The 27,863-nt window shown below is 38.1% G+C and overlaps 4 protein-coding genes across 4 annotated transcripts; 2 read left to right on the top strand and 2 right to left on the bottom strand.

Moving 5' to 3' along the window:
- The first annotated feature begins 114 nt into the window (after window positions 1–114).
- Window positions 115–14,580, top strand: LOC107763934 (uncharacterized). The gene is made up of 14 exons (XM_075217843.1): window positions 115–959; window positions 1,115–1,201; window positions 2,157–2,266; window positions 2,567–2,617; window positions 7,107–7,278; window positions 7,687–8,004; window positions 8,123–8,326; window positions 8,591–9,076; window positions 9,252–9,461; window positions 10,139–10,327; window positions 12,462–12,625; window positions 12,754–12,906; window positions 13,001–13,079; window positions 13,718–14,580. The coding sequence occupies exons 1-14, from the start codon at window positions 522–524 to the stop codon at window positions 14,168–14,170; spliced, it is 3,114 nt and encodes a 1,037-aa protein (XP_075073944.1). The 5' UTR covers window positions 115–521; the 3' UTR covers window positions 14,171–14,580.
- A 617-nt stretch (window positions 14,581–15,197) lies between these two features.
- Window positions 15,198–18,439, bottom strand: LOC107762120 (uncharacterized). The gene is made up of 9 exons (XM_016580446.2): window positions 18,241–18,439; window positions 18,076–18,141; window positions 17,881–17,986; window positions 17,287–17,329; window positions 16,843–16,915; window positions 16,021–16,108; window positions 15,846–15,902; window positions 15,670–15,748; window positions 15,198–15,550 (listed from the first exon to the last, which is right to left on the bottom strand). Exons 1-9 carry the CDS (start codon window positions 18,309–18,311, stop codon window positions 15,537–15,539), a joined length of 597 nt encoding a protein of 198 aa, XP_016435932.1. The 5' UTR covers window positions 18,312–18,439; the 3' UTR covers window positions 15,198–15,536.
- A 1,471-nt stretch (window positions 18,440–19,910) lies between these two features.
- LOC107762121 (hevamine-A-like) lies at window positions 19,911–20,908 on the top strand. Its single transcript, XM_016580447.2, has one exon. The coding sequence runs from the start codon at window positions 19,947–19,949 to the stop codon at window positions 20,847–20,849; it is 903 nt and encodes a 300-aa protein (XP_016435933.1). The 5' UTR covers window positions 19,911–19,946; the 3' UTR covers window positions 20,850–20,908.
- Window positions 20,909–25,858: 4,950 nt separating this feature from the next.
- On the bottom strand, window positions 25,859–27,550 carry LOC142162348 (uncharacterized). The gene is made up of 2 exons (XM_075218693.1): window positions 26,168–27,550; window positions 25,859–26,059 (listed from the first exon to the last, which is right to left on the bottom strand). The coding sequence occupies exons 1-2, from the start codon at window positions 27,548–27,550 to the stop codon at window positions 25,859–25,861; spliced, it is 1,584 nt and encodes a 527-aa protein (XP_075074794.1).
- Window positions 27,551–27,863: the final 313 nt, after the last annotated feature.

Raw genomic sequence — 27,863 nt, 5'->3', positions numbered from 1 at the left:
AGTAGATTTTGTATATATATAAGTTGACTAACGAGGACGACCAATGCCACGTAAGCACATCTGCCGCATGGGTTCTATCTTAATCTATTGATTTTTATTCACCTCTCTTATTTTGCATCCTTTGCTTCTGCTGCTTCTACTTTCTTGAATCAATAATAGCCATATTCTCTTTCCTTTTTCATATACAAATTACTTAATATATGCAGATTTTTATTTTTTATATTTAATGTGATGTAAGCTGTCTTTAACTCAAGAAAGAGAGAGAAAAAGAAAAAAAGAAGAGAAAAACTCACAGGCATCTTCTTGATTTCTTTAATGGTAGAAAACAAGGACACTCTCTGCTAATTCTTCTTTTGACATCACAAGAAATATTTTTTTTAAGCTCTTCCAAATACTACTAGGAGAAGTGGGTAGCTGTGTTCTTGAATTTCTTAAAAGGTTCTTTCTTTAGTTGCTTTTTGCTTCTATGAGTTGGTGCTGTATATAAGATTTTTTGTGTGATTATTTTGATGGGACTGTAAATGGGGTCTCTTGAAAATGGGATTTCTCTAAAGAAAGATCAAAGCTTGCTTCGTTCTGCATCAGCAACTAGTGGGAGGAATAATGCATTTGGTCAAAGAGCAGTCAGATCGAGATTTGCAAGATTCTTGTTTGTTAACAAGATCAATTATTTGCAATGGATTTGTACTGTGGCTGTATTCTTCTTCTTTGTTGTTCTATTCCAGATGCTGTTGCCTGGTTCTTTAATGGAAAAATCAGGGAATCTGAGTTCTCAAGATAGTGAAGTAGTGGATTTAGCTCTCTTGAAAGAGTTGGGGGCTTTGGATTTTGGGGAAGATATTAAGTTTGAGCCTTTGAAGCTTTTAGCTAAATTTCGTGATGAAGCTGTGGAGGCCAATGGGACTGTTGCTTCAAGGACTGTACTGAGATTTGGTTATAGAAAACCTAAGCTGGCTTTGGTAAGCATCACTACCCCGGTTCAATTCTTACTTATTTAAAGTAAATCTTGACTGTGGTTAAGTCATAATTTCAGAATTTTGTTACTTTAACAGTTCAACTGTATGGTTTTATTCCTTCGAAGTAGTTTCTGATTGATTGTGTTTGCTGCATATAGGTATTTGCTAATTTGTTGGTTGATCCATATCAAATAATGATGGCTAATGTTGCAGCTGCATTACACGAGATTGGCTATGAAATTGAGGTAACTTGTCTGATTTTTACTTAGTACCTTAAGGCTCATTGAAATGGAGGCAATGCCAGCTGCTATGTAAGTCAAACTAGGTTTTGGAACTGATCAGGAAGTTAAAACTAGGTTTTGGATGTTTTAAATTTCTAAGTTAAAACTAGGCTCCGAGATTAATGATAGTGATAACACAATTAGGGACTTCTTGCTTTAAATTTCTAAGTACGGATACAATGTTGTTCATGTACAAGTGGTAATCAGTGCTACGTGTTTAGTCAACTCAGGGTAACAAGTGACTACTGAAATCAAGGACTCTGCAGAAGTTGAACTGTTGCATTTGTTGAATACTACTTCCAGGATTTTTTGTATCAACTTTTCTTTTAAGTTGCTAGGAGAATTACACATGGAATTGGAAATCTTTGGGCCTGGTTTAGGACTAAGTTAAACCTGATAATCTGAGGGAATCACAAAAATCAGGTATCAAAGCAGAGGTGATTAGATTTGTCGTATACACTTGGAGAGATCATCAAGTTGATCTGGACTTGGTAAAAAAGGATTGATGAAGATTTTTCTAAAATGCTGGAGAAATAAAAAGACAACAGAATGCTTTAACATCAGCTTAGCTTATTGTATAAAGATGCCTGGTGAATGAATTTCAGCTTTTGCACACTTGGTGGTTTAAGAACGGGCAACCTGAATGTTTTCAACTTATGGGTAGCACCGTGAAAGATTATTTGTCAATCCAACAAGACCTGTAAATAAGTCCATCTCAATAATGTATTCTCTAAACAATTACTGTTTAGTTTCCTTAATAATTTTTACTAGCACAAAGAAGGCATGAATGTTGCTTGGTGCCTACAGCTGGCATGTCCTGCTAGGCTACAAGTATCAGAGGTTGTGGAACAAACAAAAGTTTCACCTTATCTTACAAGAGATGGTTATTTCTTTTGATAAACCTTACAAAAATCTGCAGGTGCTCTCGCTTGAAGATGGTCCAGTGAGATCCATTTGGAAAGATGTAGGAGTTCCAGTCATCATCACGAACACCAATGGGGATACAAAGATCTCTGTAGATTGGTTAAAGTATGTATCTTTTTATTATGTTCTAATAATTGCATAACTTTTGATTAATGATTGATGTATGAAAACTCTTTGTCTGTAGCTCAAGAATCATTTTTCTACTTGTTGTATACCTTTACTAGGCTCCTGCAATCAGACATAATTTTATCTACTCTTCATCAGATATATATTAAGAGTACATGGCATGTTAAGAGTTGTAGTTCCCTGTACCTTATAATCTTAAATATTTCACCACCCAGAATCCATCTATTACCGAAAAATTGGAATGACATAGTTTCTGATTATTTTACATACTCTTTGTAGCTATGATGGCCTACTGGTGAACTCTCTTGAAGCTGTCAACGTCTTGTCTTGGTAAGCATTATATCTTCCTTAACTGTCCTGTTCGTTAATACTTTTGTCATTTTCCTCCTTTCATTCTTCGTGGAGTATGCAAATTGCTGCCTTACCTGATAAATATCTACATAACCAATTCAACTCAGAATTGTTTGATATATCCAAAGATACATGCAAGAGATGCTATAAAACTCAATGAACCCAAGTTAGTTATGCTCTGGTTCTGGTTGAAAGAATTGCTGATGATTTCCTAGTTTGGGCTCTTCAGGAGTGGTTTCATGGGTGTTTTAATTTAGTAGGCTGATGACCTTCAGCTCCCTTTTCTTTAGGTAGAAAATGATCTAATCTGGATTTTGGTTTTATGTGGTGCATATCTGGTGCAATTTTCTAATATATTTTAGGCCAAATCCTATTAATGGTGTGAACATATACTAGACTGTACAACCGTGCATTTTAGAAAGAGTACAACAACAACAACCTAGTGAGATCCCACATGTGGGGTCTGGGGAGGGTAGTGTGTACGCAGACCTTACCCCTACTCCGGAGGAGTAGAGAGGCTGTTTCCGGTAGACCCTCGGCACAAGAAGGAAAGAGACAATGTATCAGTAGCAGCAAAGGAATCCTAACAGATAACCCCAGCAACGCAATAACCTGAAAATAGAGAGCAAAGTATTAACACTAAGCATCAACAAAGGCACAATACTACATACACAAGGGAATAATATGTACATACAGGGCCGCTAAACATACTATAGCCTAACTTTTGACCCTAAAGAATTATTAAGAACACAACTGGAGCCCCTAACAGCCTAAAACAAGACACTATCATACTAGCCTCCTATCTCCTAACCTACAACCCTAGTGCTCGACCTCCACACAACTTTCTATCAAGGGCCATGTCCTCGGAAATCTGCATCCACACCACGTCCTGCCTGATCACCTCTCCCTAATATTTCTTAGGCCGCCCTCTACCTCTCCTCATACCCGTTAAGGCCAGCCATTCACACCTCACCGGTGCATCCAGGCTTCTCCTCTTCACGTGCCCGAACCATCTAAGCCTAGCTTCCCGCATCTTGTCTTCCATGGGAGCCATGCCCACCTTCACCCGAATATCGTCATTCCTAATCTTATCTAGCTTAGTGTGTCCACACATCCATCTCAGCATCCTCATCTCTGCAATTTTCATCTTCTGGATATGAGAATTCTTCACTAGCCAACACTCTGCACCATACAACATGGACGACCTAACCACCGTTCTATAGAACTTTCCTTTAAGTTCCGGAGGCACCTTCCTGTCACACAGAACACCAGACGCTAGCCTCCATTTTATCCACCCCACTCCTACACGGTGCGTGACTTCCTTGTCAATATCCCCATCCCCCTGTATAATCGACCCCAGGTACTTGAAGCTCCCTTTCTTGGGGATGACTTGTGAGTCAAGCCTCACGTCCACGTCCGCTTCACCCGGCACACTGCCGAACTTGAACTCCACGTATTCAGTCTTAGTCCTGCTCAGCTTGAAACCTTTAGACTCAAGGGTCCGTCTCCAAACCTCCAATCTCTCGTTAACACCACCTCGCGTCTCATCAATCAGTACTATATCATCAACGAATAACATACACCATGGCACCTCCCCTTGGATATGGTGTGTTAGTGCGTCCATCGTCAGGGCAAATAAGAACGGGCTGATCGCAGATCCTTGGTGTAGCTCCATAACAACCGGAAAATGCTCCGAGTCGCCCCCTACTGTCCTAACCCGAGTCTTAGCTCCATCATACATATCCTTAATCACCCTAATATAAGCCACCAGAACACCTTTCACCTCGAGACATCTCCAAAGAACTTCCCTAGGTACCTTATCATAAGCTTTCTCTAGGTCAATAAATACCAGGTGCAAATCCCTCCTCCTATCCCTGTACAGTTCCACCAACCTCCAAATAAGATGGATCGCTTCCGTAGTGGAACGATCAGGCATGAACCCAAACTGATTCTCGGATATCGACACCAGCCTCCTTACCCTCGCTTCCACTACCCTCTCCCACACTTTCATGGTATGACTCAATAGCTTGATGCCCCTATAGTTGTTATAGTTCTGGATATCGCCTTTGTTCTTGTATAGCGTAATCATCGTACTCCACCTCCATTCCTCTGGCATCTCCTTCGTCTTGAAAATAACATTAAACAGCCCAGTTAGCCTCTCAATTCTGCTTTACTCACATACTTCCAAAATTCTACTGGAATTTCATCTGGCCCTGTCGCTCTGCCCCTGCACATATTACGCATAGCCCCGACAACCTCCTCGACTCTAATGCGCCTACAGTAGCTAAAATCTCGGTGACACTCGGAGTGCTCCAATTCCCCTAGCACAATGTCTTTCTCCCCTTCATCATTTAGCAGCTTATGGAAGTACGTCTGCCACCTCCGCTTAATCTGCGCGTCCTCTATTAACACTTGGTCTTCCTCGTCCTTGATGCACCTCACTTGGTCTAGATCTCAAGTCGTCTTTTCCCTCGCCTTGGCCAGCCGGAACAACTTCTTATCTCCGCCTTTTTCCCGCAATTCTTCGTATATGCGACCAAATGCTGCATTCTTCGCTTCTGTGACCGCTAACTTCGCCACCTTCTTAGCTTCATTATAACTTACTCTATTCCTCTGCCTCTCCTCCTCGTCCGTACTCTCCACTAACCGTCGATACGCCGCTTTCTTTTCCTCCACCTTACCCTGGACCTCGGTGTTCCACCACCAATCACCCTTGTGCCCGCCCGAGTAACCTTTCGAGACCCCTAGTACCTCTTGTGCCGCCTTCCTAATACTGTTTGCCGTCATCGTCCACATACCGCTAGCTTCCCCACTACTTCTCCAGGCCCCCCATAGCCAATAGCCTCCTCCCCATCTCGTGAGCTTTCTCTTCGTCAAGGCACCCCACCTAATCCTCGGACTACCCCGAACCACCCTCCTCTTCCTCCTTATCGGGATGCTGACGTCCACCACCAAGAGCCGATGTTGGGTCACAAGTGACTCACTCGGGATAACCTTGCAATCCTTGCACAACCCTCTATCATACTTCCTTAGGAGAAGATAATCGATCTTACTCTGAAAAGTAACCAAATGCTCCTCTCTCTTCGAGAACATAGAGTTTGCAATCACCAACTCAAAAGCCTTAGCGAAATCCAATAGAGAAGTTCCACCTCCGTTCCTAACCCCAAAGCCACAACCGCCATGTACCTCGCCATAACTACTGGCAGACGCGCCGATATGCCCGTTGAAATCCCCTCCTATAAATAACTTCTTCGTGGGCAGAATACCACGCACCACTTCATCCAAACCCTCCCAAAAACCTCTTAACCTCTTCATCCAAACCCGCTTGGGGCGCTTATGCGCTAATGACATTTAGAGTGAGCCCTCCAACCACTAACTTAATAAACATTAATCTATCACTCACCCGCCTAACCTCAACCACCGACTCCCTAAGATCCCTGTCTACCAAAATACCCACTTCGTTCTTACCCTTTGAGCGTCCAGAGTACCACAGTTTAAACCCATTTACATTCCTCGCCTTCGATCCTACCCACTTAGTCTCTTGAACACATGCTATATTGACCTTCCTCTTCTAGAGAATCTTCGCCAACTCGATAGACTTACCCGTTAACGTCCCTATGTTCCATGACCCGATTCTCAACCTAAACGCACCCTTGCCCCCCTTGCCCCCTGCCCCACCCCCTATACCCTGCCCCGCCTCCCGACCCGATTCTCAACCTAAACGCATTTTAGAAATGGTATAGGTGTTTAATAGTATGTAGTATTATGTCTTCCTCGTTTTAATTTTTAAAAAGAGGATTACATCTTGTTGGAAAAAACCAGGCAACATTTTGAGGAACAGGATTTGGTGGAACATGATTCCTGCATGTATTTGGTGGGCAATTTGGAAGGAAAGAAACTCTAGATGTTTTGAAGGGATAGCAAACTCCGAACAGAAGATCATGATGAATGATATATTTTTGTTTCACTTTTGGTGCAAAGAAGCTCTTGTAGAAGATGTAGATACCATAGTTGACATTTTGGGAGCTTTGTAACTAGAGCAGGACTATTTTTTTTTTTGGAGGGTCCTGTAACTTTGGTTTCTCTTAGCACTGTCTTTGTGCTAAGGACTACTCTAATTGTTAATAAAATTATATCTTGTTACCTTGTTCGAAAAAAAGAGGATTATGTCTTGTTGTGAAGATCTATAATTTTTTGAGTTCCAGACAGGTTTGGTTTTAGATTGAATTTTTGGTCAATCTATCTCACATGTGATATACGCTCAGAGACGGTCTTGTTAGATAACTTTGTCACTTAAAATAATCACGTTCTAATAAGTATTGCCCATTTCTTGCGTAACTTATTTTCAAAGCATTTGTATTTATGTTGCACTATCTTAACTATGGTGATAAGAAGTTTAATTTGCATCATTTTCCTTTCTCTTATCGCACTCTTTTCCGGTGCCTTTTTCCAATGATATTTGTGACAGTGTAATGCAGGAGCCTTTCAAGAATGTACCTCTGGTATGGACCATTAATGAAGTTACACTTGCTTCTCGGTTGGAGCAGTATATTTCAAGTGGGCAGAACAATGTTGTGGACAACTGGAGAAAAATCTTTACTCGTGCCAATGTTGTTGTCTTCCCAAACTATATCCTACCGGTATTGCTCTTTAATCAAACTTAGTTCTCTCCTTTGTCTCTTAAGTACAGGTGTGCAGCAAGAGTCTAGCTTCCATGCATGTCTAACTGCTGTAAAATTCTGGGTGAAAAATGATTTGCACTCTTTTTAAGTGTTGGTATTCTGTAATGCACAATAGAGTTGTCATGGTAGAGGTCATCTCACACATTATATTGCCTTCCCAAGAAGGAAATAACATGTAATCCATGAAATATTTAGATATCGTTAATTATTGCCTAAGCAAACACAATTCATATGTCCTCATCATCAACTATTAAAATTATTGAAACGGCTGTTATTCAAACTCCCTTCCGCATTCTCATACTTTGGTTCTTGTTAGTGAGGAATCGGTGTTATCTGTGCGCTAACTATGAGTGATACATTATTTAGATAGCTTATTCAGTCTGTGATGCTGGAAACTACTTTGTTATTCCGGGTTCTCCTAAAGAAGCATGGGAAGTTGATATGTCGATGGCTGTATCCAATGATAATATACGAGCTAAGATGGACTATGCACCTGAAGACTTTGTTATTGTGGTTGTGGGGAGTCAGCTTCTATATAAAGGCCTCTGGCTAGAACAAGCCCTTGTTTTACAGGCTTTATTACCGGTTTTTCCTGAATTAACAAATGATGGCAATTCAAACTCCCGTTTCAAGATTGTTGTACTTGCTGGGGGTTCAAATGCCAATTACAGTGTGGCTGTGGAGGTAGGATCTTTTTTTCTTTTCTTGGTATATACTTTAGCAATTTGAATGTCTGTAATTCTTTTTCTTTTTGGTTCTTCTCATATGTACGGGTAGTAACTTGGCAATGTGATTTCCATAGGCTATTGCGCGGAACTTAAGATATCCCGAGGGAATGGTGAAGCACGTTGCTCCTGCCGAAGATACAGATAAAACTTTGAGTGTGGCTGACCTTGTCATATATGCATCTTTCCGTGAGGAGCAATCTTTTCCGATCACTTTGCTAAAGGCAATGTGCTTTGGGAAACCTATAGTGGCTCCAGATCTACCAATGATAAAGAAATATGTACGTATCTTAACTCATTAATGGTTAGTACTTGATATGTTTTAAGACAATCATAGCTTTTCTTTGGCCTAGTTTAACACACCCAGTGCACAAAGCATTTGGTCAAACATATCTCATGCACTGAATAATTTGTCTTCACGGGCTTAAATGTATAATAATAATTGACATTTAAAGAAAGGAACTAAGTGTTTTACTTATTGGGTCGATGTAGGGTGGTTTTTGACTTTTAAAGCAAGGGACTGACTATTTTTACACTCTTATTAGGTCAATGATAGTGTCAATGGCTATCTTTTTCCAAAAGAAAATGTCAACGTTTTAACACAGATCATGTTGCAACTCGTATCAAATGGTGAACTATCAGTTCTAGCCCACAATGCTGCTTCAGTTGGACAATATACTGCAAGGAACCTTATGGTTTCAGAAAGTGTGGAAGGGTATGCTTTATTATTGGAGAACATTCTCCGATTTCCATCCGAAGTTGCATATCCCAAGGCTGTTACTGAAATTCCTGTAAAACCAAAAGCAGAATGGCAGTGGCATCTTTTTGAAGCAATCGAAACAAAATATTCTCAGAACAAGACTTTGAAGACCTCAAGTTATTTGAATAAGATTGAAAGGCAATGGAATCCGACCCAAAGAGAGGGTTCTGCAGCTGTGGTGGAGAAGAATGAGAACTTTTTGTACAGCATTTGGGAGGACCACAGAAATACTGAGATAGCTAATGTGAGAAAGAGAAGAGAAGACGAAGAGGTAATTGATTCTTGGACTTGCTGTTGTTTCCCTTCTTCCGTTTGATCTCCCTTTAACACTCGACTTTGTGATGTAGTCATTACTTCTACCACCAAAGCAAAAGGAGTTGTTTTGTAATTGGCACATTCCGTAGATTAATATGACTTTTATCTGCTTGCATTTGAATTCGATGCAGTTGAAGGACAGAACTGATCAACCTCGGGGAACATGGGAGGAAGTATACAGAAATGCCAAAAGGGCTGATCGGTCTAGGAACGATTTGCGTGAAAGGGATGAAGGGGAGCTTGAAAGAACTGGTCAGCCATTGTGCATTTATGAACCTTATTTCGGCGAAGGGACCTGGCCCTTCTTGCATAGTACAACACTTTATCGTGGTCTTGGACTTGTGAGTCATCTTGATTTCAAATTGCTTGCTATTTCTCTATGGCTTGCTTGGCAGGTTATGTCTGGTAGCATAAAGTTATTTGTTTTCTCCTTAGTTTTATTCATTGTATCAAGTCATACCATGAACCATATGTAAAAAAAAACTGAAATTTTGTGCTACTGAAAGAAATAGGAATGGAAGCTTTGCAATAGTGTTTGTATGTTTTAAGCTTAAACAAATATCACTTTTTCCAAGCGTGTCACAAAAATGCTTTATATATTTGGTGGTTTTCTCTTTTCCTTTTCTTTTTATCAATTTCTCTGTGGGAACAACAACAACAACAACAACAAAAAATCCAGTGTAGTCCCACAAGTGGGAAATCTTTTCAAAAGTTGAATTGACAATTTGCTCTAGGAGGGTTGTTTTCTTTGGCTTATCAGTGTCCTTTTATTTCTTCATTGAAATTGGATGCCAACCTGAGCGAGAGAGAAAATGCAACTTAATTTGCAAAATGACATGGTACTAGCTATAATTGGTGAAGTACTATTTATTTTCATTTAGTGTTGATATATTTAGTTATGATCTTTCAATGTGATTTTACTGCCAAAGATTTAGTATGATTCATAATCTTTTTGATGCTGGTGGATAATAAAACGTCACTCCCCAGTCTGATGTGTATCTGAATTGGCTCATTGTAGTCTACCAAAGGGAGACGATCCGGTCATGATGATATTGATGGTCCTTCTCGGCTTCCACTTCTAAATAACCCTTACTATAGAGACGTTCTTGGTGAATATGGAGCCTTTTTCGCTATTGCTAACAGGATTGATAGGATACACAAAAATGCCTGGATAGGGTTTCAATCTTGGAGAGCAACAGCAAGACAGGTACTCCCGCCGTTTCAATTTATGACGTAGTTTGACTTGGCACAAAGTTTAAGGAAAAAGATTTTTGAAACTTGTGGTCTTAAACATTCCATAACATTTGTGTTGCTATAAAAGCTTTTCATTAAGAGTAAAATGGGTAAAAAAGATACTTTAAAGTTAAATTGTTCCCAAATATAGAAATGTGTTATTCTTTTCGAAATAGACTAATAAGAAAAGTGCGTCATATAAATTGAAACAGATGGAGTATATATTGTTCATGGATGTCACCGTTTTCGTTTGTACTTTAGGCAACTTGTTCTTTTGCTACATGATAGCATATCCACAGAAGAGAGAGTATGGCCCTTGTCCAATTTAGTTTAGACGCGGCTCAAATACCTTTTATGCTATAGGTTGTGTTAAGCATGCTTTCACTGTATGGGGGCAGGACTGTCTAGATTTCTCTCGCTTTTTCAGCTCTAATAAATTGCCTTTTTGACAGACTAGTTTTGGTGACAACTATCTCCATTTACCTTCTTGATGTCAAGTAACTATGTGAATGTTGGTTCACCTGTCACGACCCATACCATGCAGTCTTTATCAGGAATAACTCGTAAAAATTTGATTTCAGATGCTTCAACCTCTGCACTCAACATATTTATTAAATAAGCTATCCAAACATCCTGAAAATAACTTCAAACCTATTGAAAATGGTAGTCTATACCTGAGGTAACCTAGAGTCAAAATCACATATGACTGTTCAAATTTAAATTCATTCTAGTAAAAGTCTTGAAGAAAAAAAAGGTCCAGATGTATGCATTTAAGTCATAGTTTAAGAATATCCTGCATTGGTTGAGAGAATGAATTGTTGTCTCCTTATATGGTCTTGGAATATCCTTATATGGTCTTGGAAAATCCTCACCTCATTAGCTAGTTTGTGGTTGAGTTGGGCCCGAGGTCTATTTTCTTAACAATAGTTACAATATATGCATCTATATCATCACCAGTGCCTCATGGGTCTAAGTGGAGTATGATTTCTTCAAGTTAGACTGTGCATAGAAACCTGACCTTCCCAAATGAGAAATAAGGACTTCAGGTGGTCCACACATTGTTGTCTCCAAAGTACGAAGTTGTAAAATAAATTCCAACTCTTCCCAACGAAATTTGACTTAATATATCATGATCAAATAGTTAACTTCTATTTCCAAAATATGGGAAAAGAATTTTGAAATCTTCTAGTACTAACTCATGCACAGTGGCGAAGCCACATGTTTTATAAGGGTCGTCGAAAAATTGCACTCTATATATAGATAAAATATTACGTTTTAGAGGTATATAACACATATTGAACAACCTTTGTCAGGATTTTTTTTCACTTCTTTCAAATTTGAATATCCTTGGGTAAATTCCTAGCTTCGCCACTGCTCATGCATAACTGTAAACATGGATGTGAGTCATTTTGATGAAGTACAAACATAATCATTTTTCTCTTATAAGTTTACGGAGATGTTGAAATTCCAGTAACGTGTCAACAAAGGCTCAAGTCTGAACATAACTTTCTTTAACAATGCATAAGTTCCGTGTATTATTCCCCTTGAGATACTGCATAGCCGCAAATATCCTATTAAAATAGGAAATTTGAAAGCCAATCACCATAATAGGACACAATGAATCCGTTTTAAATCCTCAATTTTCTGGCTGAACAAACAAGAAACCAAGAGGTCCATCCAATTATAAAATCTAAATGTTTTATAGAATAGAAAATCTTGATAGGCATTTTTTTTTGGGGGGGGGGGGGAGGTGGAGGGGGGGGTGGGTTATGCTGATCAATGTGGGCTTTGGAGGGTAGTTGCTATCCTGGGAGGTAACTTGTCGTGTATTGTCTGGCCAAACAATGTGACTAATCAAGTAAAAGATTGCTAATTCACGCTCTCAAATTTACTGCTTCAGCTGACTAGATTTAAGTGGCCAGAGGTTCTTCGCTTCTGCCTTGAATGGAACAAGTAACTTGCCAGCAAGTTTGTTTGAATATTTTTGGTGTTGATAGGTCTAGCTTGGCAAGTGAATTAAGTGAATTGATGCTTTTAGTGCAAATTGCATTGGTGTACCCATTGGTTTTTATGATTTACAATTTACACTAACATTGTTGCATAAACAGCAATTGTTGTCCAACACTGCTGAAAAGTCACTAGTTGATGCTATTGAAGCGCGAAGGCATGGTGACACACTCTATTTCTGGGCTCGTATGGATGTGGACCCAAGGAACCCGCTTAGACAAGATTTCTGGTCATTTTGTGATGCTCTTAACGCTGGAAATTGCCAGTAAGGCTCCCTACATTTATTAAATTTACTGTCATGATTCGCAACATCCTTGCTTCAAATAAACACTTCCTATGTTTGATATCTGTTCGTAATGTATTACCTAATGTCTTTCACGTGATCTATTGAAGGTTTGCTTTCTCTGAGGCGCTAAAAAAGATGTACGGCTTAAAACAGAATTTGAGCTCTCTTCCTCCCATGCCTATGGATGGAGACACATGGTCTGTCATGCACTCCTGGGCCTTGCCTACCAAGTCTTTCCTAGAGTTTGTTATGTTTTCAAGGTTTGAATGCTTTTTCTTAGTTGAATCCTGAGATTGAGGTCCTGGTTTATTTTCCTTGGTGAAAGTTCTGTTAAGATGTCATCTTTCTTCGCAGGATGTTTGTTGATGCACTCGACTCACAATTTTACGAAGATCACCATCGAAGTGGCCGATGTTATCTGAGTTTGACCAAGGTAGTGATCCTAATTTGGAAGGCAAACAACATTAAAATGTGAACAAAATGCATCTTTACCATGTTTAATTCATGCATTTGCACGTGCTATGGAATTTGCTCACTAACCTCCTGCTTCTGAGACCTGGTTGTTAAACAACTAGCAGAATGAGCAAAAGGAGGGAGTTATATGAAGTCTTTAGAAAATAGAGAAGTATTGAAATATATAACTCTCAAAATACAAATTCTATATTTTACTGGATTTGGTATATAAAAGAGGGGAGGAGGAGAATGAAAAAGGTAGAGGGATATTCCCTTGTACGAGCCACGTTATTATGCAGATTACTGCATTGATAACCTCGCCCCCCCCCCCCCCCCAGCTCCATCACACTGCTCCCCGAGCCACCCAAAACAACATTAACAAACTCGGTGTAATCCCATAAATGGGGTCTGGGGAGGATAGTGTGCACGCAGACCTTACCCCTACCTTATAGAGATAGAGATGTTGTTTCTCATAGACCCTCGGCTCAAGGAATAGTGGAGGAGCCACCCAAAAAAAAAGGAAGAAAAAAACTCGGTGCGCAGAAGAAAATAATATTATTGTTGACATTGTTATGGACTTAGCTTTTAACCATCAAATTTTTCTGACATATTTTTCAGGACAAACATTGTTATTCTAGAGTCCTTGAGATGCTTGTAAATGTTTGGGCATACCATAGTGCAAGAAGAATGATGTACGTGGATCCACAGACGGGCTTAATGCAAGAACAACATAGACTAAAAAGCCGTAAAGGCAAAATGTGGGTGAAATGGTTTCAACTTAACACTCTTAAGAGCATGGACGAGGAGCTGGCTGAGGAGATGGATACTGACCACCCAAAAAGAAGGTGGTTGTGGCCGTCAACTGGTGAAGTGTTTTGGCTAGGTATCTATGAGAAAGAGAGAAATTTGAGAAACAAAGAGAAGGAGAAAAGGAGGCAACAAAGTAAGGATAAAATCTTGAGGATTAAGAAACGAACTCATCAAAAAGCATTAGGAAAATATGTCAAGCCTCCACCTGAGGAGTTGGAACATCCGAACACAACGACGACAACAGCAACAGTTATGAGGTAGCACTAGCCTACAGTAGTCTGTCCAAAGTTAAGTAGTCTAATTTGGTTAATATTATTTTTTCAATATCCCCACCATTTTTTCATTTTTGTTCAGAGGGATGCTATAGGTTTATGTTGTGTATGAGAGGATATTGAGCATAGATGCATCCTTCTGATATTGTTGCCAAGCATGTGCATGTATGTTAGTGTTTCTTTTCTCCATTTTTTCTTTTTTCTTTTGAAAATTCTCTTATTCTTTTTTTCCATCACTAATTTTCTCTCCAAGATTCTCTCTTTATTTATTCATATAGGAGACACAGAGGGATGGATTTGTAAGCTAACAGTTACACGCTGAGCTTCAGCGATTGTATGTGTTGTAACTTAAGAAAATTTTCTATACCTTTGTGCTAAGATTAGTTGCTTTGATGCAAACTAAGTTGTCACTGAGTTAAGCCGAACATTCACAAAAGTCGCATCTGATTTGTGAAGGGAAGGCCATTCAAATCATATTTTGTTGCTATCGCTTGCCTTACTCTTCTTTTAATGTTGAAGATAATGAGTTTAAGTTCTATGCATTACCAAAGCTAAAAAGATATTTACACTATCAAATAATTTATTAGGCAATTACTACTAACTCTCTTGATATGCATTAATTGGTAAATTGAGAACTTCAGCATCTAACATGTTATCGCAGGTTAAAGTGAAAAGATAACTGATGTTACCAAGGGTAAAAGATTTAACTTAAATCCAAAGACAATAACCGCTCTAAAGCGTACCGAGCGTCAAATGTCTGCTGTTGCATTTTGCAACATAAACTTTATGCGCTTTTTGCAACATAAAGCGTACCGAGCGTCAAATGTTTATGCATTTTGCAGCATAAACTTTTAACATTAAAAGCGTAGCCTTTAGAATCATGATCGTCCTTGGGATGGAGTATTTATGTTTTTTTTCTTGTCCTTCAAAACCAAGAGGCAGCTTTAGTCCGATTTATAACAGCCAGATTAGTCTGTTCTGAGCACAAATTGTGGCAAAGGAAAGAGGGCCAAATTGAAGGTTGATAACATCTCCTTACACTTAAAAGGAAGCACAGATTATAGTTCTGTGGGAATACCTTAGAATAGCGCTATTGGATGTTTAATTAAGATTTACACACTGGGGCTTCTATAGATCCTAAACTGACCAAAATTGAACGAGATTCCTATCATTGAGGAACACAGATAACAATCCAGCGGGTACAAAATTGAGACTCTGACTGATACTTCAGCATTTTCAATTCTGCAACAATGCAGTGAGATCTGGTAGTCTTAGCGGTGATGGCCAAGCGTTGGCAATTCGAACCACCATCCAAGGTCTTGGAAATTCCATTGTTGACTGCTCGAAACACATACTCAATATCTTGGAGCTGCAAACAACGATGCAATAAGAATCCAATGAGAAACCAATTCAGGTGGAAGAAGATTCTTTTCCCTTGATATTTTGAGTAGAAGGTTTGTGCAACTAAAACAAGAGTATAGGCTTTACCTCCACCTATTGTTGCTTCAGGCAACCTCTCAATGGAATATTTGTGTTGAGTAATGTACATGATTGGTACACCAGGGACCTGACCATCCAACAGTTAACCGTATAAGTAAATAGTTAGCAGTAGAAAAGATGAGGAGTAGGGAAAAGAACAGGGATACCAGCTTAATATGTCATACCTTGCGTATTCTACGCTTCAAATCTCGATCACATGTTGCAACAATATAGCACTTGTGCTGTAGAGGAACAAAACCATCCACACACTTAGTAGAGATCACAAGCAAATTGGCTTCAACACGACCACATAACTAATACATTCAGAGAACATTTATACATGATGGATTAAGATCATACCTGAGTAACTCTCTCGACAATACAATCATCAGCATATGTTCCTTTGTGAGTGCAGGGAAGCCTTTCAAACCGGGGATCTTTTGCAATTCTATTCACAAAAAAATAAAAAGAGAAGAGAATAAGAGCATTATTATCATAGGGACAACAACTGAAGGCCTCTCTTTTTGCCACAAATTTACTGATGCTGAAAGAGAATTTTCATAACAATATAAAATAATAAAAACAAAAGGAAAAACCAGATATATTCTTTCCAACAAAACTTCCAAAAGAATATAGAAATATAAATCAAACAGTACCATCTAAAATCACCCATGCTGGTTCCATCAATGCTCCTAACAACATAGAATTTACTGACTCAATTTACAACCATGTTATCCCGCTGTTTCTATTAAAAACAGACTCTAGAAGGTAGAATAATTTGCACTCATGACATGGCTGGCTAGCCTAGAAAGCTTAAAAAGAAAAATAAAGAAAAACGCACAGATAGAGACAAAACTAGTCTATTGTTCATTTTTTCCCGATTTTAGAAGTTTTTTAGTGTTTACAATAGGTCATTAATGTCAAGGTGTTCTTTTAATCATCATGAACGAGTTCCCAATTCATATTTCAAGCATAGTTCAAAACTCTGCGTAAAAGGTAACCGTCAAATTAAACATGCTAGGCTAAGATATCAAAAATGCTGAATAGGTTTGAGCTGTAACACTTTATATCCAAGATGTGCTTCACATGAATGTCGTCCATTTTCCTTCATTTTAACAAGTGAAATAGAATTCATCTCACCCAAAAAAAACAGTTAAACGACAATATGAAACAGGAAAATACCTCAGAGCAACACGGTATTTCTGACCCAGCTTCTCCAGCTCAGCCATAACACAGTCTGTTATACAAGGCGTACCTGCGTTCGGAAAACATATTCAAAGAAACATGTAAAATCACCGTAAAAGTTAATATAAAGCTGCACAGCTTTGGGATATACCAGTGAACTAAGATAGGTTGTAGTTCGACGCACATGCTTCACGAAAAATGTAACTGCACACACTAAGCAAACTGCCACACTTCGAAACACACTTATTGATCATATTCATTGGCTAATCGCTATTTGATTTCAAAATTTGTCTTGAAATTATATTATATCATCCTATCCCTGAAAACAAGTGCATAAATTTACTTTTGTTACTTTGATCACAAAAGTATCCTACAGAGGGAAGACTATGATCATGAATACAAGGCCGCCAAGAGAAACCGTTTAGGATAGAGGGAACTTACATTTGGCATACAAACAATCCATCATTCCTTTCTCCAAATCCAACTAAAACATAAGAGATCAGCTCGATCAGTTACAGCAATCAGAATTAACATATATCAAGGCAAATGAATTCATTAGACAAAGATAGAACAAAAACTGTATATGACCCACATTATTTGCTAATAAGCACTATCATCTAACTGAAAATTAAGGGAGGGGAGGGCAACGAAAAACAAGAGAAGAGAACGTTTTCTGCTCTTTCTCATTCTAGGTGGGGAGTTGTACGAACGTTCTCCAATTAGATGATGGTTGTTACTAGCGAAGTCTTACTAACACCACAGAAAGCTAAGCTAGAACTTCCATCACTTGTATAATTTGAATATAAAAAACTTTCTGATACTCAATTGAATACTGGCTGTCAAGCATAGGCAGGTCAATAAAACGAGATAAAATAGGTTTAAACAATAATGAGTGAAAAACTGTAAAAGCCGAGATAATCTATATCATGCTCCCTTTTTCACCATAACTTCACTTTTCTATAGCCAAAATGACACCAACTCTGAGCAGCATTAATAAATACATTTTATTTACCAAAGCCAAAAATGGTCACTCACTTTATTCTGAATGGAGAAATTGATAAAGTTAGTATCGACTAGAACTCGATAAGGCGGTCCCAAAGCTGTGTTGTACTTGAAGAAAAGCGCAGACGAAACGTAAGGCCTGAAATCAATACAAAGTTCTGTGCTTTAATTTCTTATGAAGAATTTCTTTTGTCAAGTAATTTCTTTAGGTCAGAATTAGAAACTTACACGTTCTTGGGGAGCTTCTCTTTAGTCAAATCTTTCTTATTAGGGTTCAAAACGTCCTCTTTGTACCTGAAACGGAACACCAATGAAATTCAATATTGAAAATCAAATACACAAGAAAGTAGACGGGCTTGTGAAGAAAATCAAAAGAGGGAATCAATAACTCACTGTTTGATAGCTTTGTGAGTAACCATTTTTTTCATCACTGCGAATTTGGGGGCTTTCTTCGCTTTTCCCATTTTTGGTTCTCCAACTGTGATCGAGCAAGGGCTTCTTGCTGGAAACGTAGTACGCTTTCTGAAAACCCTAACACTTATTTGGAGCGGGTCAAGGGTTTTAGGTAGTTCGGACGGGTTCTAGTCGGCGTAGTTTGGACCCAACACCTAAGGCCCAAAGCCAGTATTTGTGCGTGGAAATGACATCAGATGACCACTTAAGCATGTTGTTTAAAATGAATCCACAGTTTACAATATATTTAAAGATTAGCTAATTTCGCTTAAATTTTACGATACGGTATCCTAGAGTTTAAACCTCAAAATTCAAACTTCAGGACTCGTATCCTACAGTTCGAAAATTGTATCCAAAAGTTTGAATCTTATGTACTGAATTTTAAATTAGTAGTTCAGAAATTCAGGACACTCGGTCCTTAATTTCAAATTAACAGCTCAAAATTCAGGACACTAAGTTCTGAATTTTTAAATTCAGGACACTTATTCCTAAATGTTGGGTAAATTGGTTAATCTTTAAATACATTTAAAATTGTGATTATATTTTAAATTGCAAGCTTAAAGTGGATATTTCTGCACTTCGCCTTATTTATGCTCACTCGGATATTCATCTGCTTTATTGTGTTGCTATTTGGATTTAGGCATTTAAAATCAAGTTACACTCCAAAATTAATTTTATATATATATATATATATATATACATACATTTTATCGGCTATTATTTTTGGGAGCGATTATATTCTGTAGTTTTCCCTTGACATAAAATTGACATTTAAAATAAGAAAAGAAAGTATGACTCGTAATTTTTATTGTATTGGGGAAGTTATTCAGGTATCGCCAATCCTAACTTGTTTGGAATTGAGGGATAATTATTGTTATTATATTTAGGTGGAAATTGGAGAAGAAGAGCACCTTCTATTCCGTTACACCGTAGTCGTAAGGAGTACTATATAATCATTCCTTTAGATTGCCTTTTGTTTTATTCCAACTTTGGACATTTTTTCTAAAAAGATTACGAAATAACACTTATACGAGCTCCATTGTATGCCCTAAATCTATAAACCAACCTCCAAGTCCAGCCATCCAGGAGACAATATTCAATAGTTACGAAATAATTTAAATAAGTAATAATCAGAAAACCCTATTTTTATGTGTTACGGTCTAGTGCACAATATAAAAAGTTTATTTACGTGACTTATGGTCTAACACCCATTACATGTGTAAACCCCATCTACTTTTATTTTGTGATAAAGTAATTGATTGAAATTTTGAATTTACCTATATGGACATTATATCTAAAGATAAGAACAGAAAGAAATGTTTTAATTGTAAGTGTTGAACCAAAAAAAGGACTAACGCAAAACGATATCAAGCTCTCATAAACAGACTAATTAATGGTAGTGAATAAGTTAATTATCTTTAGAACTTCGGTAGCGTTTAGTTATTTGCTTTCAGTTTTCTATTGTCTAGCAGTCAATAATGAACTGAACAACTTCCACGCAACGTAGAAGCACAAAATAACAGTAACAAGGCTTCAATTTTGTCTACAATGGTACAATGGATTCAACTCTTCCCTATAAAAAGCATGTAGCTTTGCTGTGTTCCAGCAAGAACAAACTTCAGATCACATTGAAATCAAATTAAAACATGGCAATCAAGACTTCATTTTTGCTAGCTTATGTCCCAATATTGTTGATTTTAGCACTAGTGGCAAGGTCTGAAGCAGGAGGAATTGCTATCTACTGGGGACAGAATGGCAACGAAGGAACTCTAGCCGAGACTTGTGCTACAGGGAACTACAATTTCGTGAACATAGCATTTCTTTCATCGTTTGGCAGTGGTCGAAACGCAATGATCAATCTAGCTGGCCATTGCGATCCATACACTCCAAATGGATGCGTTAACGTGAGTTCTGACATAAAATCTTGTCAATCCAAAGGAATTAAAGTTATGTTATCGATCGGGGGAGGGGCAGGAGCATACTCAATTGCCTCATCTGCTGATGCTTATCAAGTTGCTACATATCTCTGGAACAACTTCTTGGGTGGAAAATCGACCTCTCGCCCACTTGGCGTCGCGATTTTGGATGGAATTGACTTTGATTTAGAGAGCGGAGAAGGACCATATTGGGGTGATCTTGCTAAATATCTAGCAAGATATAGCAAGATGGGTAAAAAAGTGTATTTAACTGCAGCACCACAATGTCCATTTCCTGATGCTTGTGTTGGAGGGGCATTAAAAACAGGTCTTTTTGACTATGTTTGGGTACAATTCTATAACAATCCTCCATGTCAGTATAATTCAGGAAATTTTACTAGCTTTCAAGATTCATGGAACCAGTGGATTTCATCAATTCCTGCTAAGAAAATATTTCTTGGATTGCCTGCTGCTTCTGATGCAGCTGGAAGTGGGTTTATTCCAGTCAGTGATTTAATTTCTCAAGTTCTTCCAGCCATAAAGGGGTCTGGTAAATATGGAGGGGTTATGCTATGGTCCAAGTATTATGATGATCAAACTGGTTATAGTTCTTCTATTAAAAGCCATGTCTAAAGATTTGTATCTTTATATATGTATTAAATATGTGAAATAATATTATTTAGTTTTCAATATTTGATTGGTAGTCCTACCCTCTTTTCGTTTTAGTATTAATGACCAAAAATTCCACAAGAAAATAAAGTAATTATATTATGTTGTTCCAAGAAGATAGCTACAATGCAGCATTCAAAATGTGTGACTTATCGGTCACAGATGGATTGGGAGACTGTGGTTCAAATCTCAATTAAGATAATAAAAATTTAGGTAAATTTATTTTGTGTATTTAAATCTTACCAAATTAAATAACCTAATAATTTACTCGTAATAACAGGTGTTCAATGCAGCATTTGTCGAGGTGTGCACCTCTAGTACTACCACCGTTATTAATAAAAATATCAGCCATGAAGCATCTTCAGATTTGTAAAGAATTTATTACTGAAAGCAATTTGCGAAACACATAAAACCCCACAATAATTTAGAAAAAGAAAAGGAAGGAAAGAAAGAATGTTATCTTGCAAATGCAAGGTCTAATTGGACTACTGACTTATCTTTTTCCTACCCAAGTTTTTCCACTTAGACAGAGGCCTGCTCTTCTAGTGAGGAAGAGGCCATGAATTCATATATATACCTATAAATATGCCCTGCATTTATAAGGAAAAAGAAGATGAAAGAAATAAGAATATAGCTAATACATGTATTTTAGGATGAATATGTCATGCTTTTTTATTCAAACCCCCATTGCAATAAGGAAATTGACGTTCTTTAATGGAGTAATAATAATTCAATGATCAAACTTTTTCTTAACTTCAATTTCAAGCAAGTTTTTGTTCAATATTTATAATCTAAACGTCTGAAGTCTGTATTTGTTAAACTAGATTACGATTGCCCGTGTTACCACGGGAACGGCTCCTACAGTGATAGCATAATTAAATTTCGCATTATTACCAAAAAAATTAATTATAATAGTTGCAATACATGAACTCAATTGCTGAATGTAAAACTATATGCAACACACAGAATATGTCATATTTGGTTGTATACCGTACATAAAAAATATTCAAAAAAGCTAAATGACATAAAAAGACATAGCATATTACTAATTCAAAGCAAAAAAACTACAATGCTTAAAAGACATGTCATGAAACGTTAATGGAACTCATCACTCCACAAGTATACAAAACCAGATTGCTCTGTCATTTCTAATGTTGCTACCATCCTGGCCATTAAAGCAACTTTTTGCCTTCCTTTCGCACTGCAAAGTCACATAGTTAACTCTATTATCATTGAGATGTAGAAAGTTTCTATCATGAGTGAATGAGATGATAAGAAACTTTTATTAGTAGCTATCATATTGGCTAAAATAAATTCCAAATGCCTCCAAGCAGCATCACCAACATAACGATGATATGTGCATATGGCTCGAGGGACTTGCACTACTTGTCCTTCTGGATAAGCTAGATATCCATCCATATATTCTCCATTGCTGGCACAATCTAGCAAGGGCCAAATTCACATAATCTAGTTAACTCTCATTGTTTTTTCAATCTCAATCATACTTCGTAATAACTTTTTGCAAGAGAGAGAGATTAATCAGCTTCGTGATATATGAAGCAACCTTGAAGTAGATACTCATTCTCATCTTTCATATTCGATTTCTTTATTCTAAATTTTTTCATGCCTTCCTATATGTAAAAAAGGAAAAACGAAACTGTAATTTTCTGCTTGTGTATTTGATGAATGAAGAAAAAACTTGTTCTTATCAAGTGTACAATCCTAAACTTATATACAGAAGAAAAGCTTTAGGGTAACCTCCTGCATTGGCAAGTGGCCAAGTTGTACATTAAAGGAATACAAAGATGGAACAAATAATTAAATAAAAAAAGTATGGGAAAACTACCTAAAATATAGTGTAGCATGTGCTGTACACTAAATTGTGTATTCTGAACAAGGCAGTGGCACAAGTGGGCCGGTTGAGCAGGCCTAATTGTGTAGACCACAGTTAGGCCCAAAAATATTAAACCCGTCCAAATGCCAATTAGGCCCAATGCCCCTCAACCCGTCCAAATTCCTCAAATCCGTCCAACATACCAAACACCACTCAAATCAAAACTTTCTGCCTCAAACCCTCAAACCCTTCGAGAACTTTTGATTCCAACACCCCCTTCAAGCTGGAGGGGGTAGACGACACACCCAGCTTGCCCAAATGATCACGATGAAGAGGTCCGGCGAGTGGTTTGGTGAAGAGATCTGCTAACTGGGCAGAAGATCTAACAAAGGTTAACGAAATCAACCCAGCTAGGTATTGGTCGCGTACAAAATGACAATCGATTTCAACGTGCTTCGTCCGTTCGTGAAACACAGGTTTTTTTGCTATATGAATTGCTGCTTGGCTATCGGAGTAAAGAGGGACTGGAAGAGAGATAGGAATTGACAAATCCTCAAAAAGACGGACCAACCAAGTGAGCTCTGCAACTACTCGCCACATAGATATGTATTCTGCTTCGGCGGAACTGAGCGAGATGGAAGTTTGCTTCTTTGACTTCCAAGAGATCGGAGAGGTACCAAGAGAAATATAAAAACCACTGACCGACTTCCTCGAATCCGGGCAAGTGGCCCAATCGGAGTCACAAAAATCTAGGAGCTTGAAGGAGGAGGAAGCAGACATAAAAAGCCCTAGCCCAGGATCTTTGAGCAGATACCGAAGAACACGGAGTGCTGCATCTAGGTGGGGTTGTCGAGGGTCCTGCATGTACTGACTGAGGTGCTGTACAGTGAAGGATAAGTCTGGGCGGGTGTGAGGTAGTTAAGTTTACCAAGGAGATGACGATACAAAGTGGGATCTTTCACTGGTTCCCCTATGTGAGTAGACAAACGAGTAGACGAATCGAGTGGAGAAGAAACAAGGGACAAGTGCAGAGAGTCAAATTCTCGGAGAAGGTCTAAAGTGAATTTGCGCTGAGAAAGGAGAAGTCCATCTGTTTCTCGGACAATTTCCATGCCTAGAAAGAAATGTAAGTCCCCGAGATCTTTAATTTTGAACTCTTGATTGAGAAAGTTTTTCAAAGCATGTAGTTCTTTGGTGTCATTACCTGTCAAGAGTATATCATCCACGTAGACAGCCACTATAGAAATGGAAGAATCTGACCTTTTAAAGAACAAAGAATAGTCGTTGAATGAGTGAGTGAATCCCTTAAAGTTCAAAGCAGTTGTAAGTTTAGCATACCACTGACGAGATGCCTGTCGTAGCCCATAAATTGATTTCTTTAGCTTGCATGCATGAGTAGGTGAAGTAGGTATAACTCCAGGTGGGAATTTCATGTACACTTCTTCATTTAGATCTCCATGTAGGAAAGCGTTATTCACATCTAGTTGATATAGACCCCATCCTTTCTTTACGGCAGTGGCTAGTATGCATCTAATTGTGGTCATCTTCACCACCGGTGAAAAGGTTTCATTGAAGTCTATTCCCTCTTTTTGTATGTCTCCTCTAATGACCAATCTTGCCTTTAGTCTTTCCACACTCCCATCTGAATGGTGTTTAACCTTATAGACCCATTTGCATGGTAAAGCTTTCCTCCCTGGTGGTAATTTAACCACTTCCCAAGTCATATTAAGTTCAAGTGCCTCAATCTCTTTATTCATTGCTTCTTGCCACCCTGGGTGATGTGTTGCCTATAAATAGTCAGTAGGTTTTTGTATATTGGACAATGTATTTAGCATATGTTGATTGGTAGAAGATAGTCCACTGAAAGATATATATGTAGGTTTAACTGGTGCGAGAAAGCAGGAGTTGCTAACATCTGTGAGTTGGAGTGCATTACAGATAAAATCTTTGAGATAAGATGGAGTTGTGTGTGGTCTGGTAGACTTCCTAATAAGAACATCCATCGTAGAATCAGAATCCAAAGCAGGAAAAACTGGTGTAGATGTATGTGGTTGATTAGATGTAACTGGAGAATTTGGAGAGAAACTAGAAACAGAGATAGAGGGAATAGGTGAACTAGGATGGCTTGAATAAATGGGGGAAGAACAGGAGTCACTTGATGCAGTAGCCTCTTTGGAGAGTTGAGAATCTGTTTTAGTGTAGGGTCTGATAGGAATCTGATGATTTGCAGAAAATGGAGCAGTGGGTAAATAAATCTTAGAAAAAGAATTAGACTTAACAGAAGCAAAAGGAAAGAATTCTTCATGAAATATAACATCTCTAGAAATGAAAGGCTTCAAATTCTTGAGGTTCAACACCTTGTAACCCTTCTTTCCATGAGGATAACCTAAGAACACACAAGGTATAGATCTAGGTTCAAACTTAGTTCTTTGATTTGAGACAGTAGAAGCAAAACATAAACACCCAAAGCATCTAAGGTTAGAGTAATTTGGCTTGATTGAAAAAAGGACTTCATAAGGAGTCTTAAGCTTTAAGACACTTGAAGGAAATCTGTTGATCAAATAGGTTGTTGTAAGAAGGCAGTCACCCCAGTATGATGTAGGCAGGTGTGATTGGTATAACAAGGCTCTAGATGTCTCTAAAAGATGCCTGTATTTTCTCTCCACCACTCCATTTTGTTGTGGTGTGGATACACAAGTGGTTTGATGAATAATACCTAGTGACTCAAAAAATTCTGATTGAATTTTACCACTTCCCAATTCAAAAGCATTATCCGACCTTATGATTTTCACCTTGCTATTAAACTGTCTTTCTACCATAGCTATAAAACCTCGTAGAATAGTGAATGCATTGGATTTGTTGGTTAGTAGGTAGGTCCATGTGCCTCTACTGAAATCATCAATAATTGTAAGGAAGTATTTAAAACCATCATATGTAGCACTATTGTATGGTCCCCAGGTATCCACATGAATTAATTCAAACACTTTCTTAGTAAAATAGAACTAGAGGGAAATGGAAGTTTGGACTGTCTTGCCATAGGACAAATAAGACATGGACTAGAGAATTTGGAACACTTGGATATAGAAACTGATGAAATATTTTTCATATTGCTAAGGGGCATATGGCCTAATCTGTAGTGTCATAGCTTGTCTTTTACAGTTGAATCAGAAAAGCTAAAACATGAATGCAAACTAAGATTGGAAATAGAATTCCTTCTTGGAATAAAAACACTTCTAAATTTGAGTGGACTCTTAGACACTGGTGTTGTATGTCTGGATCTGAAAATGTAGAGGCCCCCTTCCTCTTTACCAATCTCCAGTGGGCTCTTCACTGAAGGGCCCTGTAGAAGAAAACATGAAAAAGGTGTGAATAAAACATATTGCTTGAGTTGTCTGCACAACTTGTGCACAGACAATAGATTATATTTGAAGGATGGAACGTAAAGAACATTTCGAAGAATTAGATTAGGCAAAAGAGAAATGGTTCCTGAATGAGTGACCTGAACTCTGTAAGAGTTTGGGAGTTTTACCATGAGAGGTTTAGCCAAAGTTTTTAATTCTGTAAAAAAATCTTTGTTGAAAGACATATGTTCTGTTGCTCCACTATCCAATATCCAAGACTCATCATTGATTTGAATTAAATAGGCTAAATTTTCACATAAATTTGTCATACCAGCATGGCTCACATTTGCTGCAACATCAGGGGTTTCTGCATTGGAATGTCCTACTCTCACTTGCTGAAGAAGCTGCAGCAGCTCAGCCACATTTTCTTTGGTGAGATTCTGAACTCCTGATGCACTTCCCTGTTCATTTTCTTGATTTGAGAAGGAAGCTTTGTTTGCCTGGGCACTTCCTTGAAATCTTTTCTCCCTTGTGAACTTGAAATCAGCTGGAAACCCATGAATTCTATAGCATTTCTGGATGCTATGTCCAGGTTTTTTGCAATAGGAACAAATTCCCAAATACTTCTTAGATTCAGAACTTGTTTTCTGCATCCTGTTCTCATTTAATCTTCTGAAACTTCCTTGTTGGTTGGTAGTAATGAATGAGGCAGATTCCCCTGAGTATGCAGGGGTAGCATGTATCTCCCTTTGCTTCTCGTCTTGAATCACAAGAGAGTATGCCTGTCCAATGGAGGGTAAAGGTGATGACAATAGAATGTTACTCCTTACCCCAATAAAAATATCATTTAGTCCCATTAGGAACTGCAAAAGTCTTTCATCTTGGTGTGCTTTCAAGCTTTTGACTTTTGCACCACACTCACACTCACATACACAAACAGAAAATGTATTGAGTGCATCTAGTTCATCCCATAGGCTTTTGATTTTGGTGAAGTAAGTTGATACACTTGAATTACCTTGCACTACTGAACTTAATTCCTTTTGTAATTGGAATAACTTTGCTCTATTTGCCTGTCCAAATCTGTCTTCTAGGTCACTCCACAAATCTTTTGCACTCTGTGAATAGAGCACACTTTCAGCTATCTCTTTGGACAAAGAGTTGAGAAGCCATGAAAGTACCATGTCATTACATCTACCCCATGTCTGCTGGACTGCAAAATCAGTCTTAGGGATGATAAGAGTACCATCGATGAATCCCAGCTTGTTCTTTGCAGACAATGCAATGATAACTGCCCTTCTCCAACCTCCATATCCTTTGCCATCAAAAATTGAGGATACAAGGTTCATACCTAGGTAGTCAGAAGGATGAAGGTAATAAGGGTGAGTGGAGTCAATTACTCCTGAAGCAAAGGTCACTGCAGGTGCAGGAACATTAGTGGTGACAACAGAAGAAGAAGCTAGAGTGTCGGATGATTCTGGTGAAGTACCCATATAAGATAGTGACAAGATGAAGATGAAAGAAGAAAAGAAAGGAGCTGGTTTGTGACTGAGAAAGCAGAAAAATACTAGAATTAAACCTGCTCTGATACCATGTAAAAAAGGAAAAATGAAACTGTAATTTTCTGCTTGTGTATTTGATGAATGAAGAAAAAACTTGTTCTTATCAAGTGTACAATCCTAAACTTATATACAGAAGAAAAGCTTTAGGGTAACCTCCTGCATTGGCAAGTGGCCAAGTTGTACATTAAAGGAATACAAAGATGGAACAAATAATTAAATAAAAAAAGTATGGGAAAACTACCTA

The sequence above is a fragment of the Nicotiana tabacum genome, chromosome 7, assembly GCF_000715075.1.
Source record: "Nicotiana tabacum cultivar K326 chromosome 7, ASM71507v2, whole genome shotgun sequence".
NCBI classification, from domain to species: domain Eukaryota; kingdom Viridiplantae; phylum Streptophyta; class Magnoliopsida; order Solanales; family Solanaceae; genus Nicotiana; species Nicotiana tabacum.
Note: the sequence above shows the minus strand (reverse complement) of the source record. Positions and strands in the feature narration are given on the sequence as shown.

Bases quoted from the DNA above. Each gene is read 5' to 3' on its own strand.
- LOC107763934 (XM_075217843.1), top strand. From the start codon at position 522: ATGGGGTCTCTTGAAAATGGGATTTCTCTAAAGAAAGATCAAAGCTTG. The intron at 9,462-10,138 runs GTGAGTCATCTT...GGCTCATTGTAG, and splicing joins TTTATCGTGGTCTTGGACTT to TCTACCAAAGGGAGACGATC. The intron at 12,626-12,753 runs GTAAGGCTCCCT...GATCTATTGAAG, and splicing joins CTTAACGCTGGAAATTGCCA to GTTTGCTTTCTCTGAGGCGC.
- LOC107762120 (XM_016580446.2), bottom strand. From the start codon at position 18,311: ATGGGAAAAGCGAAGAAAGCCCCCAAATTCGCAGTGATGAAAAAAATG. The intron at 17,987-18,075 runs GTAAGTTTCTAA...TATTGATTTCAG, and splicing joins GAGAAGCTCCCCAAGAACGT to GCCTTACGTTTCGTCTGCGC. The intron at 16,109-16,842 runs GTATTTTCCTGT...TTTTGTGAATAG, and splicing joins AAATACCGTGTTGCTCTGAG to AATTGCAAAAGATCCCCGGT.
- LOC107762121 (XM_016580447.2), top strand. From the start codon at position 19,947: ATGGCAATCAAGACTTCATTTTTGCTAGCTTATGTCCCAATATTGTTG.
- LOC142162348 (XM_075218693.1), bottom strand. From the start codon at position 27,550: ATGGGTACTTCACCAGAATCATCCGACACTCTAGCTTCTTCTTCTGTT. The intron at 26,060-26,167 runs GTTCTTTACGTT...TTTCTTCTACAG, and splicing joins CTAATCTAATTCTTCGAAAT to GGCCCTTCAGTGAAGAGCCC.